The following is a 17,699-nucleotide window of genomic DNA, read 5'->3' on the forward strand; positions in this document are numbered from 1 at the left end:
ATTTTTTTATTTTCGCGAGTAATTTGGAAACACATGGGAACAAAATCAGTTGACAAGATTCCCAAGGAGTGAAGCTAATTTCAATCATTTGAATGTATTTCGATTGAAAGAGATGAGATTGTAATTGTTTAGATTTGACGTTTATTCTCATGTGCCACTTATTTACATGGAATTAACCTTAGTAAGATGTTGGGGTCAATATGACCCAAAACGAAACTTCAAAGTAGAATATCTTTTTACCTGATAATCCGATCGTTCTGAAATTTCTTGACTTTTAATATTTTGTGGAAATGAAGCATCTGACACGAAAAAAGTATTTTAAGGTGCAACAGGAACGACCCCACAAAAAAAGTTACGAATAAGATGTTGGGGTCATATTGACCCAGAAATGTAAATGCTTATAAAACAGTCAAATTATGACCGATTTACAAAGTTTATATACCGTTCGAAAGATAAACTCATCAATTTTGTGGCTATGTGGTAATATGCTGGTTCTGGAGACAATGGCCACCGGGAAACGACTTCCACGGGGACCTTGTCGGTCATATAAGGGGAGCATAAAAATCGCTCCATATATGCCATTCAATCGCTAATTCTTCATATATTCTCTTAAAACGGTAATGTATGGTCCATGAGAGGGCTTCCGACGAAAGTGGCCACTCCTGGTACATGCAAGGTGCCCCCGGGGAACCCGCAGGAGGGGACATTTCCGTTTTAGCACCAAAATATACCGTGCGGCGGCTCTGTCGTCATGATTTTCCACAAAATAGATGATAATGCGCTTGAAATCGATAAAAGACCACATTGGCCACTCCTGGTACATGCAAGGTGCCCCCGGGGAACCCGCAGGAGGGTACATTCCCGTTTTAGCACCAAAATATGCCGTGCGGCGGCTCTTTTGTCATGATTTTCCACCAATCAGATGGTTATGCGCTTGAAATCGATAAGTGACCACATTGGCCACTCCTGGTACATGCAAGGTGCCCTCGGGGAATCCGCAGGAGGGGACATTTCCGTTGTAGCTCCAAAATATACCGTGCGGCGGCTCTGTCGTCATGATTTTCCACAAAATAGATGATAATGCGCTTGAAATCGATGAAAGACCACATTGGCCACTCCTGGTACATGCAAGGTGCCCCCGGGGAACCCGCAGGAGGGGACATTTCCGTTTTAGCACCAAAATATACCGTGCGGCGGCTCTGTCGTCATGATTCTCCACCAAATAGATGATAATGCGCTTGAAATCGATAAAAGACCACATTGGCCACTCCTGGTACATGCTAGGTGCCCCCGGGGAATCCGCAGGAGGGGACATTTCCGTTGCAGCACCAAAATATACCGTGCGGCGGCTCTGTCGTCATGATTCTCCACCAAATAGATGATAATGCGCTTGAAATCGATAAAAGACCACATTGGCCACTCCTGGTACATGCAAGGTGCCCCCGGGGAACCCGCAGGAGGGGACATTTCCGTTTTAGCACCAAAATATGCCGTGCGGCGGCTCTTTTGTCATCATTTTCCACCATACAGATGGTTATGCGCTTGAAATCGATAAATGGCCAAATTGGCCACTCCTAGTGCATGCAAGGCGCCCCGGGGAACCCGCAGGAGGGGACATTTCCGTTTTAGCACCAAAATATGACGTGCGGCGGCTCTTTTGTCATGATTTTCCACCAATCTAATGGTTATGCATTTGAAATCGATAAGTGACCACATTGGCCACTCCTGGTACATGCAAGGTGCCCCCGGGGAATCCGCAGGAGGGGACATTTCCGTTGTAGCTCCAAAATATACCGTGCGGCGGCTCTGTCGTCATGATTTTCCACAAAATAGATAATAATGCGCTTGAAATCGATGAAAGACCACATTGGCCACTCCTGGTACATGCAAGGCGCCCCGGGGAACCCGCAGGAGGGGATATTTCCGTTTTAGCACCAAAATATGCCGTGCGGCGGCTCTTTTGTCATGATTTTCCACAAAATAGATGATTATGCGCTTGAAATCGATAAGTGACCACATTGGCAACGCCTGGAACCTATGAGGGGGCCCCATGGAACCCGTAGAAGGGGACATTTCTATTTTTACACCAATATAAGCCGTGCGCTCTTTTGGTGTTTTCCCATCGAACAGATGGACGTGCGCTCGAAATCGATAAGTGACCACATTGGCTACATTTGAAACCTATGAGGCTCCCTCGGAGAACACGTAGAAGATGGCATTTCGATTTTTACACCAACATATGTCATGCGGCGGCTCTTTAATCGTGATTTTCCTCCAAATAGGTGCCCTCGAAATCGATTATTGACATATTGTCCACCCTTAGAACCTATGAGGTGCCCCCGGGAGCCCATAGTAGAGTACATTTTCATTTTATCACCAAAATATGCCATGCGGTGGCTCTTTCTTTGTTATTTTCTATCAAACAGATGGTCATGTGCTTGGAGCTGATTAGTGATATTGTCTACTCTTGGAACCTTTGAGATGCCCTGCGAACCCATAGGAGAGGACATTTTCATGGTTATATCAAATGTACTGTGCCGCTTGCGGCAGCTCTATGTTCGTCTATCATTGTATACTCTGGCCACAAGTCTTCAAAAAGTTGGTTATGCGCTTGAAATTGTTCTTCATTTGAAATTGAGTATACTGAGTCAAATTAAAAAATAGTTTCTGGGCTACTGTGATGATTCCTTCGAACAGCTCTCCAAGGATTTTCTATTCTGCATCTCGATATTACCATTAGTCGATGGTCCCTTCAATATCGACTCATAGAAGTTTGAGGTTTTCACCGATCGCCGTGGACAATGATATGAAAACGCAACATTTCGATATAAAAAAAATCTCTCCTTCTGTGAGACTCCTGCGGGTACCCTGTAGGTTGTAGATATTAAGTTCAGAATGAATGACCTATTTGATAGAAAAAAAAACAAGATTAATCTACCTAGTGGTGATGGTGCCTTTATCGTTCGTTCAAAAGGGTTGAGAAATATATAAGAAAAGTCAAATATAACACTAATAGGTAGATAGCTCTTATTTTTCATATTTGTTTATTTGCATTCTAAAACTTTCTGCTGAACGCAACTTATTGCAAGCCAATCGGATGAGCATAAGTGCCAGAAAAGTGATTTTTGATGCCGGATACCTTGTGTGGACGCGGCGTGCACGCAGCTTGAAAACACGCTACGTGGGCATAGGCCCTAAGTAAGAGTGAGAGTAAGAACGGAAATGTCCTCTTCTATGAGCTCCACGGCGGTACTTCATAGGTTCCAAAATGGAAAATGTGGTCACTTATTCATTTCGGTATAAAAACGGAAATGTCACCATCTACGGGTTCCCCGTGGGCATCTCATTGGTTCCAAGAGTGGCCAATGTGGTCACTTATCGATTTCAAGCGCATAATCATCTATTTTGTGGAAAATCATGACGAAAGAGCTGCCGCACGGCATATTTTGGTGTTAAAACGGAAATGTCCTCTTTTACGGATTCCCCGAGGGCACCTTGCATGTACCAGGAGTGGCCAATGTGGTCACTTATCGATTTCGAGCGCATAATCATCTATTTGGTGGAAAATCATGATGAAAGAGCCGCAGCACCGCACATTTTGGTGCCAGAACGGAAATGTCCTCTCCTGCGGGTTCCCCGGGGGCACCTTGCATGTACAAGGAATGGCCAATGTGATCATTTATCGATTTCAAGCGCATGACCATCTGTTTGGTGGAAAATCATGATAAAAGAGCCGCCACACGACATATTTTGGTGTTAAAACGGAAATGTCCCCTTTTACGGGTTTCCCGAGGGCACCTCATAGGCTCCAAGAGTGGCCAATGTGGCCAATTATCGATTTCGACCGCATAATCATCTATTTTGTGGAAAATCATGACGAATGAGCCACCGCATGGCATATTTTGGAGTTTAAACGGAAATATTCCTTTCTACGGGTTCCCTAAGGGCACCTCATAGGTTCCAAGAATGGCCAATGTGGTCAATTATCGATTTCGAGCACATAATCATCTATTTTGTGGAAAATCATGACGAAAGAGCTATCGCACGACATATTTTGGTGTTAAAACGGAAATGTCCCCTTTTACGGGTTCCACGGGGGCACCTCATAGGCTCCAAGAGTGGCCAATGTGGTCACTTAGCGATTTCAAGCGCATTATCATATATTTTGTGGAAAATCATGACGACAGAGCCGCCACACGGTATATTTTGGTGCTAAAACGGAAATGTCCCTTCCTGCGGGTTCCCCGGGGGAACCTTGCATGTACCAGGAGTGGCCACTTTCATCGGAAGCCCTCTCATGGACCATACATTATCGTTTTAAGAGAATCTATGAAGAATTAGCGATCGAATGGCATATATGGAGCGATTTTTATGTTCCCCTTATATGACCGATAAGGTCCCCGTGGAAGTCGTTTCCCGGTGGCCATTGTCTCCAGAACCAGCATATCACCACATAGCCACAAAATTGATGAGTTTATCTTTCGAACGGTATATAAACTTTGCAATTCGGTTATAATTTGACTGTTTTATAAGCATTTACATTTCTGGGTCAATATGACCCCAACATCTTATTCGTAAGTTTTTTCTAATATCCGAAGAAGGTTAAATAAAATTTTGAAAGGAAAGAGATTTGACACGAGAAATCACCCGCATTTTTGATCGGAGTTACAAACAATCATCAAAAATACCTCAAATTTGAGAATCTTGTAATGTGAGCTCTGTATACTGCAAGATGCTGGGAATTGAGATATTGCTTTTTCTTATATTCATCAAATTGCTTACTAATAACCCCTGATGTGTGCGCCAAATAATAGATCAAACATTACTCTTCTGATCTATAATTTTCCAGGGAACCAAGTGGAGTTATTTTTGTCCATTTTTGTCCAAGGCGAAATCCAATATAGAATATTTTTGTTTTCCATACTTATATAGGGGAAAATACCTATTCTTGGCAGTCTAAGACATTCGCCAAATTGAATGATAAAATAATTAATAATTACACTAAAACACAGGTATAGTTCAACTGGTATACATTCGTATGCTCTTCCTTTGATGATTGGTGTTCACTTAATATAATATCTTTTACCACAAACTTAGTAAATTTAATATAAAGTAACAGGTCAACGTTTCTTCTATTGGCATAGCAATTTCTATTATCAGCAATGATTTTGCTCCCTTCAGCAACTAGACATGGAAGTAGAAAACTAGTAATGTATTGGTGCCAGATGCTGGTTGTTTATATCCTCTAGTAGTAAAATTCATTCATAATAATCGGCCGCACGCTCATCTCGCTTCACTCAATTTTGGAAGAAATTTTATTAATTATCAAAACTGGCTTAAAACAAAACATGAATTTTAGCCTTGGCATCAATTTTACATATGTCACGTGGAAGATACGCAAAAACATTTAAACACATTGTAAAACAAATTTTACCCCTTATGCGGCCAACAAAAAACAGACGTGAATGGCAGATAGGGTACCCGTGTACCCAGATATTGACAATTTCAAAACTTTTACCATTTTTAACCTATTTGAATAATGTTGGCCATTTTGGAGAAGGGAACTTACATACTTTTCGTCCGCTGCCAAGATTTACATCTTTTGTCTTTTGTAATGCCTTAGAGTCTTCACGCGTAAGCAAAAGTCTATCAACCAGTTTCAAATATACAACTTGCTCTTTAAGGTCCTTAGATTTGAAGGTCCTTACATGATATGTTTGTTTCATCAAAATAATCATGGGGGTTGTGTATAACGACGTAAACTATGTAAAACCAAATCTATATACATAAGATTGAGCTGGAGCCAGCTCATTCGTACACTACGTTTCACAGTCGAATAATTGATAATACCCTAAAAGTAGGCAATTATTTATGGTTGAAATGCGCTATGTAGGAACGGGAATGGTTATGATTTTTTGATGAGCTTGGAAAGTATTAAAGTTGCAAAAGGAAAACGGTTCTGTCAGCCACATAAGGCTTAAAATACTACGGTGTGGCTATCACTTTTGATATAATTCATGGTCTGAGTAAAAATCTGAATAGAAGCATTTGTATTCTAACACTTTTTTAAAATAAATGCCAACGCCGGATATTTTGTTCGTAGTTTTGCTAAAATCAAATCACATGGAATTGTTCGTGGTATTTTTTTAGCGTGTGTTCGATATGCTCACAAACACATTCTCTCGCTCTATTCCGAAGTGCGCTGCTGCCAAAGAAAACGAACAGTCCCAATTTTATTTAGTGAAACATAGAGCAAATATTGGATAAATTTGCTATTTGTGGTGATAATCAAGTGGTAATAAAGTGTAAAAAGTAGTTTACGTACCTAATTTGTCGTATCATACACGATAAAGAGAAGAAACAGGCGATCCAAAAAGTAAGTAACAGTTTGCTTTTCGTCTGCTGCTTTCTTGGGCGATGCAATAATGGCAAGGATTTCGTAGGCGCAAATTTGTTTCGGTGATTTATTCGTCAAATCTTGCTGCTTTTACACAAACAACTTATTGAAATGAAAGCGAAGACTTGAAATTGTGTGATTGAATCAAATTTATGTTCATAAATAGTGTATGTTTGCTGGAAAACGCAAATATTGTTGAGGGTGCCAACAAATGTCGCACCCTGCCAAAGCCGTATTCTACCCTATACATATTTATGCATTTAGAATGAATTCGAATTCTTGATCATTTGTTCGACAAAGTATCGAACTTGTTGCACAATATGAATTTCATGTAGTATGGTTCTACAGATTTTTTTTCATCAATCGTATTTCTTTCAAGAGCGTCAGTGGAATGACCTTACAAGCCTAATTTTTCAGATTCAATATAATTTGGTCGTACCTGAAACCTGAAGGTCGAAGAGCTAATTTTAATTATGTTGTGGAATAAGAAAGAAGTAACTCTTTGCAATAACCAGAAGGCTTATCGTAAGCCACAGAAAACACAATGATTGGAATTAATTCAATTTTTTACGATTTACGATTTATTTTTTATTCTTTTAAAGTCAGCTTCCTATTACAAATTGCGATATATCAAGCAGCTCTTATAAATATTAGGAAAATGAACACTTGTATTAATTGAGACAAAATTTATTAAATTTATTGCACATCAAATAATTCATAAATCTTGAAAATGCATGAGAAACCTTATAACACACAATAAAAAGCACTCAAACTAGATTTGATAAGGGCAATCGAGACAGAGTCCACAAATGGCTGCCACGATGACCGTCTTAGCCCTCATCTCGCACAAATGTCAATAAATGATGTTGAAAGGTATTGATCACAATTCATAATCATTTTTTCAAGCTGGCTACGACGTAGCAAAAATAAAGATATTTCGTTGTTGTTTGTTGCTTGGTTTTGAAGATTTGTACCCCTGATGGTGTGATGCTGTTTTTAAAATTGGGTTCTAACGTTATTTTACTTAACAGACATCAATTTTCTAAATTGCACAAGAGCTTTTTAAATGTCGATATGTAAATTTGTTTTTGAACTGTAAAGCAACACATACGAATTTTTCGATAATTCCTTTCGCCAGCTGATATGACACTGTCTCTATGCCAGCCACTTCACCTTTCCTGCTTACCATAAAAGTTTGATAAACAGAATAATCATGTAGTTTGTGCTAATGAATCAGCAATTGGCTATTTCTTAACGAAGATTTGCTTTTAGTTGAGTCATTGCTTCTGCTTTAGTCATATTTTTTTAAACAGTTTGTATGTCAATTTGTCTGCTAATTTTTGTTATCAAGCGTGCTTACTGTTGAAAAAAGGCACCAAAAAACAAATTATTTTGCTCTACAATCCTCGGTTTATTGGTTTGTTACTTTTATGAATGCATCAGCTTAGGTCCAATATCAGTTACAGTATAATGTCTAAGAAACTGTTGCAGGAATCTCTTACTGAACAATTGAAAATGCCATCGGTTAGTTTTCTCAGTTCGTTATGTTCCTTCTTATAGCGGGAAGTATGGATCTTCTGGCACTCGTTATTATAATTTTAAAAAGACATCGTTCATAGATCATAGTCTCAAATGCTGTATTTTCAGTTTTTTTAGATTGAGCTTGACACTGCAGAAGCACTTTTTCTGTGAACCCTCCTTAGTCGTGCGATACGATGCGCAGCTACAAAGCAAGACCATGCTGAGGGTAACTGAGTTCGATTCCCGGTGCCGGCTTAGGCAATTTTCGGTTTGGAAAATGTCTCGACTTGCCTTGGCATAAAAGTATCGTCGTGTTAGCCTCATGATATACGAGTGCAGAAATGGCAACTTGGCTGAGAAACCTCGCAATTAATAACTGTGGAAGTGCTGAATGAACACTAAGCTGCGAGGCGGCAATGTCCCAGTTCCAATTTAGACACAAGCACAGACATTCTAACAATTCAAGTGATGTAAGGTTTACTTGGACGTTGCTGCTCTAATAACACATTGTTACAGTATCAAGAACCTTGACTTTTCTCTGCAGTCACCTCAAACTAAACTCACCAGTTGAATTTTCATTTGGATGCACGTAAAACACCGCACTCTGGGTAGCACTCATGAACGAACATAATATTACTATTACACATGCTAACTGTTTGCAGAGAAACTTCATACTTGACTCTCAAAGGGTACAGTTGCTTAATCACAATTAGGACTTCAGATCTTCTCTACACATTCAACAACACTACAGCCAACAAGTATTTAACTGCCGGTTTATATGAAGATGATCCGGTCATTAACATATTTTGACGACAGACGTTGATCCCAAAGTGTAGCAATGGTCAATATTTACGATAGTATCTCGAACACTATGAACGAATTCGCATGTATTTACAATATATCAGCATCGCACAATGCATGGATAAATAAAACGACGCCAGTTTTCCAATTGAGTCCGGTGTTTCTTCATCTGACTTTTAAGTTAGATGAAGCACACTCATCAATATCTTCGATTTCACTAGAAATGTGCTCCGTTTTATTTCAACAACACAACTGCTTCACTGTTATTCAGATTTTTTTTATTCTTCCAAAACTTAGAAGACCGTCAACCACTCCCAAACGACCGACCCGAGCGTCTTGAGTATCCGAAGACCTTACCGGACCGAATTTTGACAGAATACTGAACTGAATTTATCGGGGCTTGTCGAAGTGTTATATCGGTTACCAAAACGGGACAGCAGAATTCGAGCAGTTCCGAAATGCTACCTACCTGCCTGCCTCAACAGAAGCCTTCCATGACCATCAACATTGTCCGTTATCTGTTCGTTATCGATCATCCATGTGCTTAAGGCGGCACAGATTTATATTTTCAACCGAATTGCCCGAACGGTGACAGAAATCAATCCACAGCGATTGGATATCAGGCGGTGGTTCATCGAAAAAATACGTAGCTAGATTAGTATGGGCTTTAGGCGCCCTCCTTCCGTGTGGTTACGTCAACTTTGCAATCACTTTTAGTATTATTATTAAAAGAATGGTGTGATTCCATTAATTTTCCATGGGATGAAAAATTGTTGGACATTAGTATTTACTGATTTAGTAAAGATGACACACTCTGGAATTCAAACAAAAGAATAAAATCCCTGAAATATTCGAGCCGCAAAAAAAACTTTCGAACATTTTTTGGAAAATTGATCTTCTAAGCAGTAAATTATGCTGCTGTGCCAAAGGCTCGCTTGGCTAAAGCATTTGATGAGTTTGATTGCCTTACGTTAGAGTGAAATCAGGAGTGATTCAGTTTCATTCCAAATTTTCGACCACTATTCTAGTTTGAATCTGGAGCCAAATAGAACAAACCCGCTGGTTTCCCCAGCAGTGTTCTATTCATGTTTTTCAAATTTTCAATTAAATTAAATCATCATGTTGGCGCCAAGAAAGGCGCCATAATTGCAAAGTGGATTGATCCGTAGATAAAATGACGCATTCATACACCAAAACAATTGGAAAATATTTGAATCTCGTGATTCAATCGTGGTTCAAATCTGCAGAACATAGAACGGAGCGTTATACCAGTTTTATTTTTTTGACATTTGACTGGTATAAAAAATGAATCTAGAACAGCTGCTGGGAAAATGAATGTTTCAGATTCATATTCAAACTGACAGCCCCGAACGATTTGAATCACTGCTGATTTTACCCTTTAAAGCGACTGATTCTCATTCTATACCATCCCGCCCAGCCCGTTGCTGGTGGGCATGGAGTGCGATCCTCTCGTTTAATAAACAATGTGCACTCGCTTGACTGTGGATATACAACAGTAAAGCACATGTGGAGATTGGACAAATCAAGCATCCGAAAGATATTCAATTTGCAAAAAAGAGAGCTAACCGCGGTGGAGGTTGGTACTCGGATGCTGATGGCTTTTCCACAATTAATTACTTTAAATCTTACTAATCTCTAATCTAATCTCATACTTCCATAGGCAATACTTGAAAGCATCCTGAAAAATGGCGGTTTCTGCATTCCGTCATTTTTCGTATCATATGGCCAGCCAGCTACGCAGTGTGTACCGCAGAGATGACTCCTAGATACCGAGTGATTTCAGGAATACCTAAATTCGCTCAATAGCTTGGTATCAAGGGAAAGGGAGCAATTGTGGATTTCAAGCGCTTCCTATTAATACCTACCTGGTTGGCTACAGCGTCGATACACCTATGCCTGGCGTATTGTAGAGCTCCATAATCGTCAATCTTGGGCGATGTTCCTCCAGTTTCTCCGAACGTTCAGGTCCGATTCCACCGTGTGCAGCCAGCGTGTCCGTGGCCTTCCATGAAGTCGCCGGCCCCTATCTGGTTCTCTGTTGAATATTGTTTTCGCTATTCTTTCTTCCGACATTCGCACTAAGTGACCAGCTCACTGAAGTCTGCCGTATTTTATACGATTCACAATATTTTCTTCTTTGTATCCAGCTTTTTACGCTAGCCATAAACTGAAAAGGGGGTGATTCAAACATGACAGATGCTGTGTACAGAAGTTTGTAGGAGCATCGCAGTAGACTTTGATTTTGGATTGTTTTGTTATCTGTCATAAATTTTCACTAATGGGAATGTTGACAAATCACGGTAACGTAATTTGGGGCTACAACTATTATATATTTTTTCCATTCTAGCGAGTCTGGCGTTACGAGATAGGAAAATTGTACGAATTTGATGTTCGCAATGATTTACTTTGGTGCGGCAGGAACCCAAGTCTTTTGTGCTCTACGGTTCCTTAATTTAATCGGCAAGGACTATGTTCTTTGCTGTCAATGATTGTGATGAATTTGTCATTATTTGGAAGCCTACGAATGGAGGTTTTATATCACTCCAACTCTCCATGAATCTTCGTCAGTGCATCTGCTAGATCAATCAGTGCGTCAATGAAGATAGTTATATATTATAGGCCTATATTAGCCATACGAACAGTCCCTCAAATATATGTATCATTGACTCTAAACTACTCGTGAATATTGCGCTCCACCGTAATGCTCTGGTGATAATTTCGAAAAGTCTGAATCTGATATAAGGGAGAGTCTTTGGCTCTTTCGATTGACACCACGAAGATATCGAGTGGACCACACTAATTTTACGAATACTTTGTCCTACTTCATCAAAAGTCATATTCCCCAGCTATGGGAAAACTCACTCACTCACACGAACCACGCAGATTTAAAATCCCTATCCATCAGCGAACACACGATTGCAAAATGAATGCTACTAAACATAACAGCGAACCAACAAACGATTCATACCTACTGAGTGCCTCCCCAGCAGGAATAAGTGAAACCAAAGATAGTGCGAAAAGCAATCGAGAGATGACAATAACCCGATGTGTAGTGAGTGCAGCACAAAATACTGAGTTGGACTCAGAAGATTGATTCAATTTAGACTCAATGATTCGTTTTGCGGGCTGAATCTTTCTGCCGAATCCTCACTCACCACTCAATTGCGATTTCATTCGTTTACGAACCGAATGTAAACAAATACTCGGCTATGCATCATTTGCTATCTGTGGGAAAGATTCGGTGATGAATTTTGTCTGTTTGTTTTTGGCACGATTCGTTCCTAACTGAAGCCAAACGGTAGATAATCGAAATCGAAAATATTGGAAGGGCTCGTGTACGTTTGTCTAATTTGCGATTGTGTGTAGAGGTGAGTGAAAGATTAACGCTAAATGAACCGATTTTTCCCATACCTGATATTCCCAAATAAAGTTCTCGAACCCCTGAATTCATTGAAATACAGAACGTTGTGAGGGATATTCAGAATGTCTGAAGCATCGTGCTCTTTTCATATGCTTCGAATGTGGACGAATAAAATTTGAATTCCGCCGTACGGTTGTGTCTCACATATTCCGTCCCACATTAGGCGTAGGATTGAAGCTTTCTCGAAGGACCATTTCCACCGAACCTAAAATGATTAGAAAATTTAAGGTATAGAAAAAAAATAATTGAGAGGAACAGTTTGATAATTGAATGTTGGATCTTTTGAGCGATAATGGAAACTTTTGAAGTTTCATTGTAAACAAACATTTTTCATCATAGTACAGCATACTTTGATCTATGCTAGGCAAATTTATAGTGGACAACGCTAATGTCAAAAGGGGTGATTCAAAAATTATAGCTGGACAGGATAAAAAGCTGGATACTTGATACAGCTCATGATTCATGCGTCTGCGCCACACGCCATTTTCTAGTTTCCCTCCGGGTATTGTACGCAGCACTTTTCGCTCGAAAACCCCGAAAGCTCTCCGGTCTGCCTCTTTTAACGTCCATGATTCATGTCCATGAAGGGCCACTGCACAGTGGTCCAGGAAGCAAACAAAATGGTAATAACTTTTTAAAGCCAAAAGTAGCAGAGATAGAAAGAAACTATGTTCTACAAAGTTGTTTCTAATGGTAAGGGCCTTTTTGGAGTTTTGATAAAAACTAGGGTGGACCACATTAAAAATAAATAGAACATGTAACTTTTTTATTTGCAAATATATACATTGTTCCGAAAAGTTGAAGCTCAGCTAGTTTCCAAACATTTTGCTAAAAAAATGTTTCTCTAGCTCTTAAATTGACCGATTTAGAGCAATTATCCCAAGTTGACTTAGGGTGACCCTAAAAAAAAACAGTTTTTTTGCCCTAACTTTTTTGTTTCAAATTTCTCAGCAATGTGATGTTCAGACGACTTTTAGTGCTTTGCAAGGCCCACATTTTCATGAACTTAGCTATTTGATATCTTATGCGGTTCAAAAGTTATTCAGGTTTTTCATCGAGAAAAAGGTTTTTTTTAAATGGCTGTAACTATGATTAGCGCAAACATTTTTTTAATCTGTATTCATGGCACATTTCTGCTTGGCTTATGCTGCGTTTTCATGTATTTAAACCACGGGGGTTCTTGCGCGAAAAATGTTTAAAAATAGTTCAACTTATGTATTTTTTTGCAAAATTTCACCGATATTTCTCTCATATCATGAATTTTTCTGATTTTATAACATACTTTGTCCTATTTTTTACATAGCATAATATGCCGTGTCAAAGGAACATTTTGTTCATATAATCATATTCATTTATAAAAAGAAAGTACAATAATTCAAATTTATCATACTAAAAAGTGCTCATGTGTATTTTAATTATTGTTTTAGTTATATTTCAAACCATATATCTATTTTAGTAGCTTGCGAACGCTTCTTCGAGTCAAGTACGAGACACTGAAGACGACCTTACTGTTGAGGTCAGAATACATATCTGTCAATGTATAATCAAGTCACAGAGAAACAGACGTCTCACTCAACCCACATTCCATCATTTACCTTTTCAATGGTGGATTTAATTTTTTGTAGGTGGTCAATCGGCCACCGATGGCGCTTGCATCTATTTTGCTTGTGTTCGACGTCACGAGCAGCACGAATTAGACAAAAATGGTTTCATCAACTTCATTGTGATTGCATCTGGTCACATATGAGTTGCAGTAACCCACGTGGGACATGTATGCTGCTAGGGGTTTGCGCACTACCGCCATCTGGTTGCCGCTTGGCCACACACAGTGATTTTAGCATTGGGCGGCTATGTTTCCGTGACGATGATTTTGTTCTAAGTGAGACGTCTGTTTCTCTGTGATCAAGTGGTGGAATTAAATGGGAAGGTACAAACTCGTATTATGACAAGTGCAGACCTGAGACGAGACCTGCAAAGACGGCTTCTTTCTCCTTGTTTTGACACTTGTTCTTCTTTTCATCACAGTTGATCATCGATTCTCAACTGTTTCCTTGAGTGTTTCACCTAAATCCCGGGTAGAATCTTCTGAGCACAATAAAAGTGTTTGTGATTTACGGATTTGTAAACTTATTTTTATAAAGATTTTCCTATCGGAAATAAAACACGTATTCATAACAGTTCAATATTAAGCTGTCTGGCTTTTCTAGAATACTTTTCAAAGTGAAAAAGTACTCGTAAAACAAAATCATTCGGAATACTTTTTGAGGGATACCAATACTTTTACACAAAAAGGTGCTGGTTGCATCTGACAATTCGTGACAGCGCTTGCTGGTTGCAGATGAAGTTACATTTTTTCCTCTTTGCAAGTCCCGTCCCAGGTGCAGACATTCCACTAAAAAGCTCAAAATAATTTTCTTAACGTTAAACTAGTTACCATCTTATTTTCTCTAAACAAGTTGCTTTTGACAGTTTGACAAGAGGCAAAGCATAGTACATCACTATTGAGTTTAATTACGATCAGCTATTGCGTTATGAAGTTATGTTATGTTAAGTTATGAAGAAAATTTTGAATCGATCCAAAAAGGTTTATGTCTGGCTTTGATTCCAGAAAAGCAGTATCACTGCTTATTTCCGCATAGCACCGTGCTATGATATTCTTATATATTCAGTTGACTTTGTTTCGAAATCCAAGTAAGCTAGATGTGCTCATGTAAATATGTCGGAAAAACTAAACAGATCTTGTCAAATGATTCAAGCAAGTGGATCAAAATTCGCTGGAGCTAGCTCTGAAGCAGTCGGTTTTGAACATTTTTCTTAAAATACGAAAAACGATTTATATAGTGGCATTCGCATTTTCGCGCGGAAGACGTTACGGTAGTTTCTTCATGTACCTTCGCTTTCTTGAAATCGGAAGAACTCAATATTGTACTTCGCTTGAAGCATAAAGAGAGCTGAATATAAAAGGATCTTTCGAAATGTGTCGACGTAAGTAACGTCATTTGTAAAAATTGTTCATGTATTGAATAATTGAATAATTCTATTATAAAATCAGGAGTACAATTTACTTTTGCGGAGCTTGTGCGGATTCTGATGCGGGGTGGTACAAAAGAAGAAGTTTTGGAATATGTTTTGAAAAAAAATCGTAGCATAAAAGTGGACACGAGCGAAGTGAAGCGGAAACTACACAGATTTGTTTCAAAATTTGGTATGCTGTGGAAGAAATGCATCTGAAAGAAATGCATGTAATCGACACCGATCTCGATTTGAAGTCACGAATGCTAATTGGATGAAGCGAAAGATGTTCTTTAATGTTCTGGAAAAGGCGGAAAACCCCAAAGGACGACCGAGAAAACCGTTCTCAGAATCCAGTTGCAGGACGAAGCAGAACAGATCACGCGAGATGAGTGAAAAATTCTCGGCAGAAGAATTGTTATTAGCCGCTGCATCTAGTGCGAAAACGGCAGGTATGATATTTACTAATCAGACAAGTAAAATAAATACTAAAAAAAATCTTCTAGGAATGAAGAACGCGAAGAATGTGATAGAATATATTGCGAAAATCCGGATGTTTCGAATAGTGCAGAAGTTGATGTTAATAGGTGTATAAAATCTTATTCACCTGAAGAGGCCCTAGCATTTATATGCAAGAATGATTTTTCAAAAGCACAGTACACTGATATACGGCTTAGTACCCTACAAAATGGAGCTGATATGTATCCAGCTTACAATAAAATTCTTGAAGCTAAAAAAAATGCTATCCATCAGGTATTTTGATTCTGGTATATTCTGTATTTGTATATATATTTCAGTTATACATTATATATTATGGGAATATCAATTTCATCGTCTGTTGCGGAAGTTTCTCTTCAAGAACTTATTGATCATACTACGAGCCGATTATTAAGTAGTATAGCACTTGAGCAATATGAAAAGCTACATTCTTCCCAAACTTTGTAGTTGATATTCAAATGGAGCTGCGATGGGAGTAGTAATCACTCGCGTTATAAGCAAGTTTTTCAGGAGTTATTAGAAGATAATGAGATCCGTGAATATAATGATTCACATTTGTTTATTTTTTCATTGGTCCCTCTTCGTTTGTTGGCCAAAGGAGCTGAACAAGATGCGGATGAAATCATTTTCGCTAATATTCGCCTAGGAATCAGCAGAACTTACGAAAAAAGAGGTTGATTCGATGAAAAGTCAAATAGCCAAACTCATTCCGACAGTCTGTCAATTAGATGAAGCCAACGTTTCCGTTGAACCGAAACTATATTTTTCAATGATTGATACGAAAGTGGTGAATGATGTAACCGGTACACATTCTCAAGCTTGTTATATATGTGGTCGATCAGGTAAGAAACTCAACGATCGTAAGATGGAGGAAGATTCAGATGATCCTGAAAATACAAATATGGTATGTCTCCTCTTCACGCATACATTCGCAGTATGGAACTTTTGTTGAAAGTTGCATTCAGGTACATGATTTTTTTAATAAAATAGAAAATATGACAAACATACAATTTTGGAAATAGGCTTGTTTTGGATAAACCAACATGACGAGTGAGCAAAACAAATACTGCGGTGAAGGATCACGAGGTTGGAATCGCAAAACAGCTTAGGGGAGCGGGATCACTTATAACAGGGTTGGATAGAAACCTTCCCGAACGGTTCTACACGATCCTCTGTGTGATAAATAGCAAAAACGAAGTGAACATAGCTGCATTCAAGATTTACACGGAAGAAACTCATGGATTGTATCTCAAACTCTATGAATGGTACCCACTTTCCCCAACCGTGCACAAGATATTGGTGCACGGAGCCACTATCATGAAACACATGATATTACCAATAGGAATGTGTAGCGAAGAGGCACAAGAGACCCGCAATAAATGTGTTAGAAAATACCGAGAAAGACATGCCAGAAAATTCAATCGAATCGTCAACCTAACGTATGTTTTCAATCGTCTCTTATTATCCTCAGATCCCAAAATTTCGTTGGCAAGGCGTATTTCTAAAAAATCGATTGAAACATATCCATTATTATAAATGAATATGATTATATATACAGATACAGATTAAAAAAATGTTTGCGCTAATCATAGTTACAGCCATTTAAAAAAAAACCTTTTTCTCGATGAAAAACCTGAATAACTTTTGACATAACCGCATAAGATATCAAATAGGTAAGTACATGAAAATGTGCGCCTTGCAAAGCTCTAAAAGTTGTCTGAACACCACATTGCTGAGAAATTTGAAACAAAAAAGTTAGAGCAAAAAAACTGGGTCACCCTAAGTCAACTTGGGAAAATTGCTCTAAATCGGTCAATTTAAGAGCTAGAAAACATTTTTTTAGCAAAATGTTTGGAAACTAGCTGAGCTACAACTTTTCGGAACAATGTATACCTATATATTTGCAAATAAAAAAGTTATATTTTCTATTTATTTTTAATGTGGTCCACCCTAGTTTTTATCAAAACTCCAAAAAGGCCCTTACCATTGGAAACAACCTTGTAGAACAAAGTTTCTTCCTATCTGCTA

General features: G+C 38.8%; 1 protein-coding gene across 2 annotated transcripts in view; it reads right to left on the reverse strand.

Moving 5' to 3' along the window:
* The window catches only part of LOC134224528 (sodium/potassium/calcium exchanger 3-like), a 63,059-nt gene extending 53,972 nt beyond the window's left edge, over positions 1 to 9,087 (reverse strand). The window contains exons 1-2 of one of the 2 annotated variants that reach the window (XM_062703904.1): positions 9,047 to 9,072; positions 8,483 to 8,787 (exon numbers count right to left, since the gene is read on the reverse strand). In XM_062703904.1, the coding sequence (XP_062559888.1) occupies positions 8,483 to 8,591 (109 nt within the window). In that variant the 5' untranslated portion in view covers positions 8,592 to 8,787; positions 9,047 to 9,072. Of the gene's footprint in view, positions 1 to 8,482 lie in introns of both variants that reach the window. The other variant, XM_062703903.1, reaches the window with a different exon arrangement.
* Between the last annotated feature and the right edge of the window lie 8,612 nt (positions 9,088 to 17,699).

This window comes from Armigeres subalbatus, chromosome 3 (assembly GCF_024139115.2).
Source record: "Armigeres subalbatus isolate Guangzhou_Male chromosome 3, GZ_Asu_2, whole genome shotgun sequence".
Lineage (NCBI taxonomy): Eukaryota > Metazoa > Arthropoda > Insecta > Diptera > Culicidae > Armigeres > Armigeres subalbatus.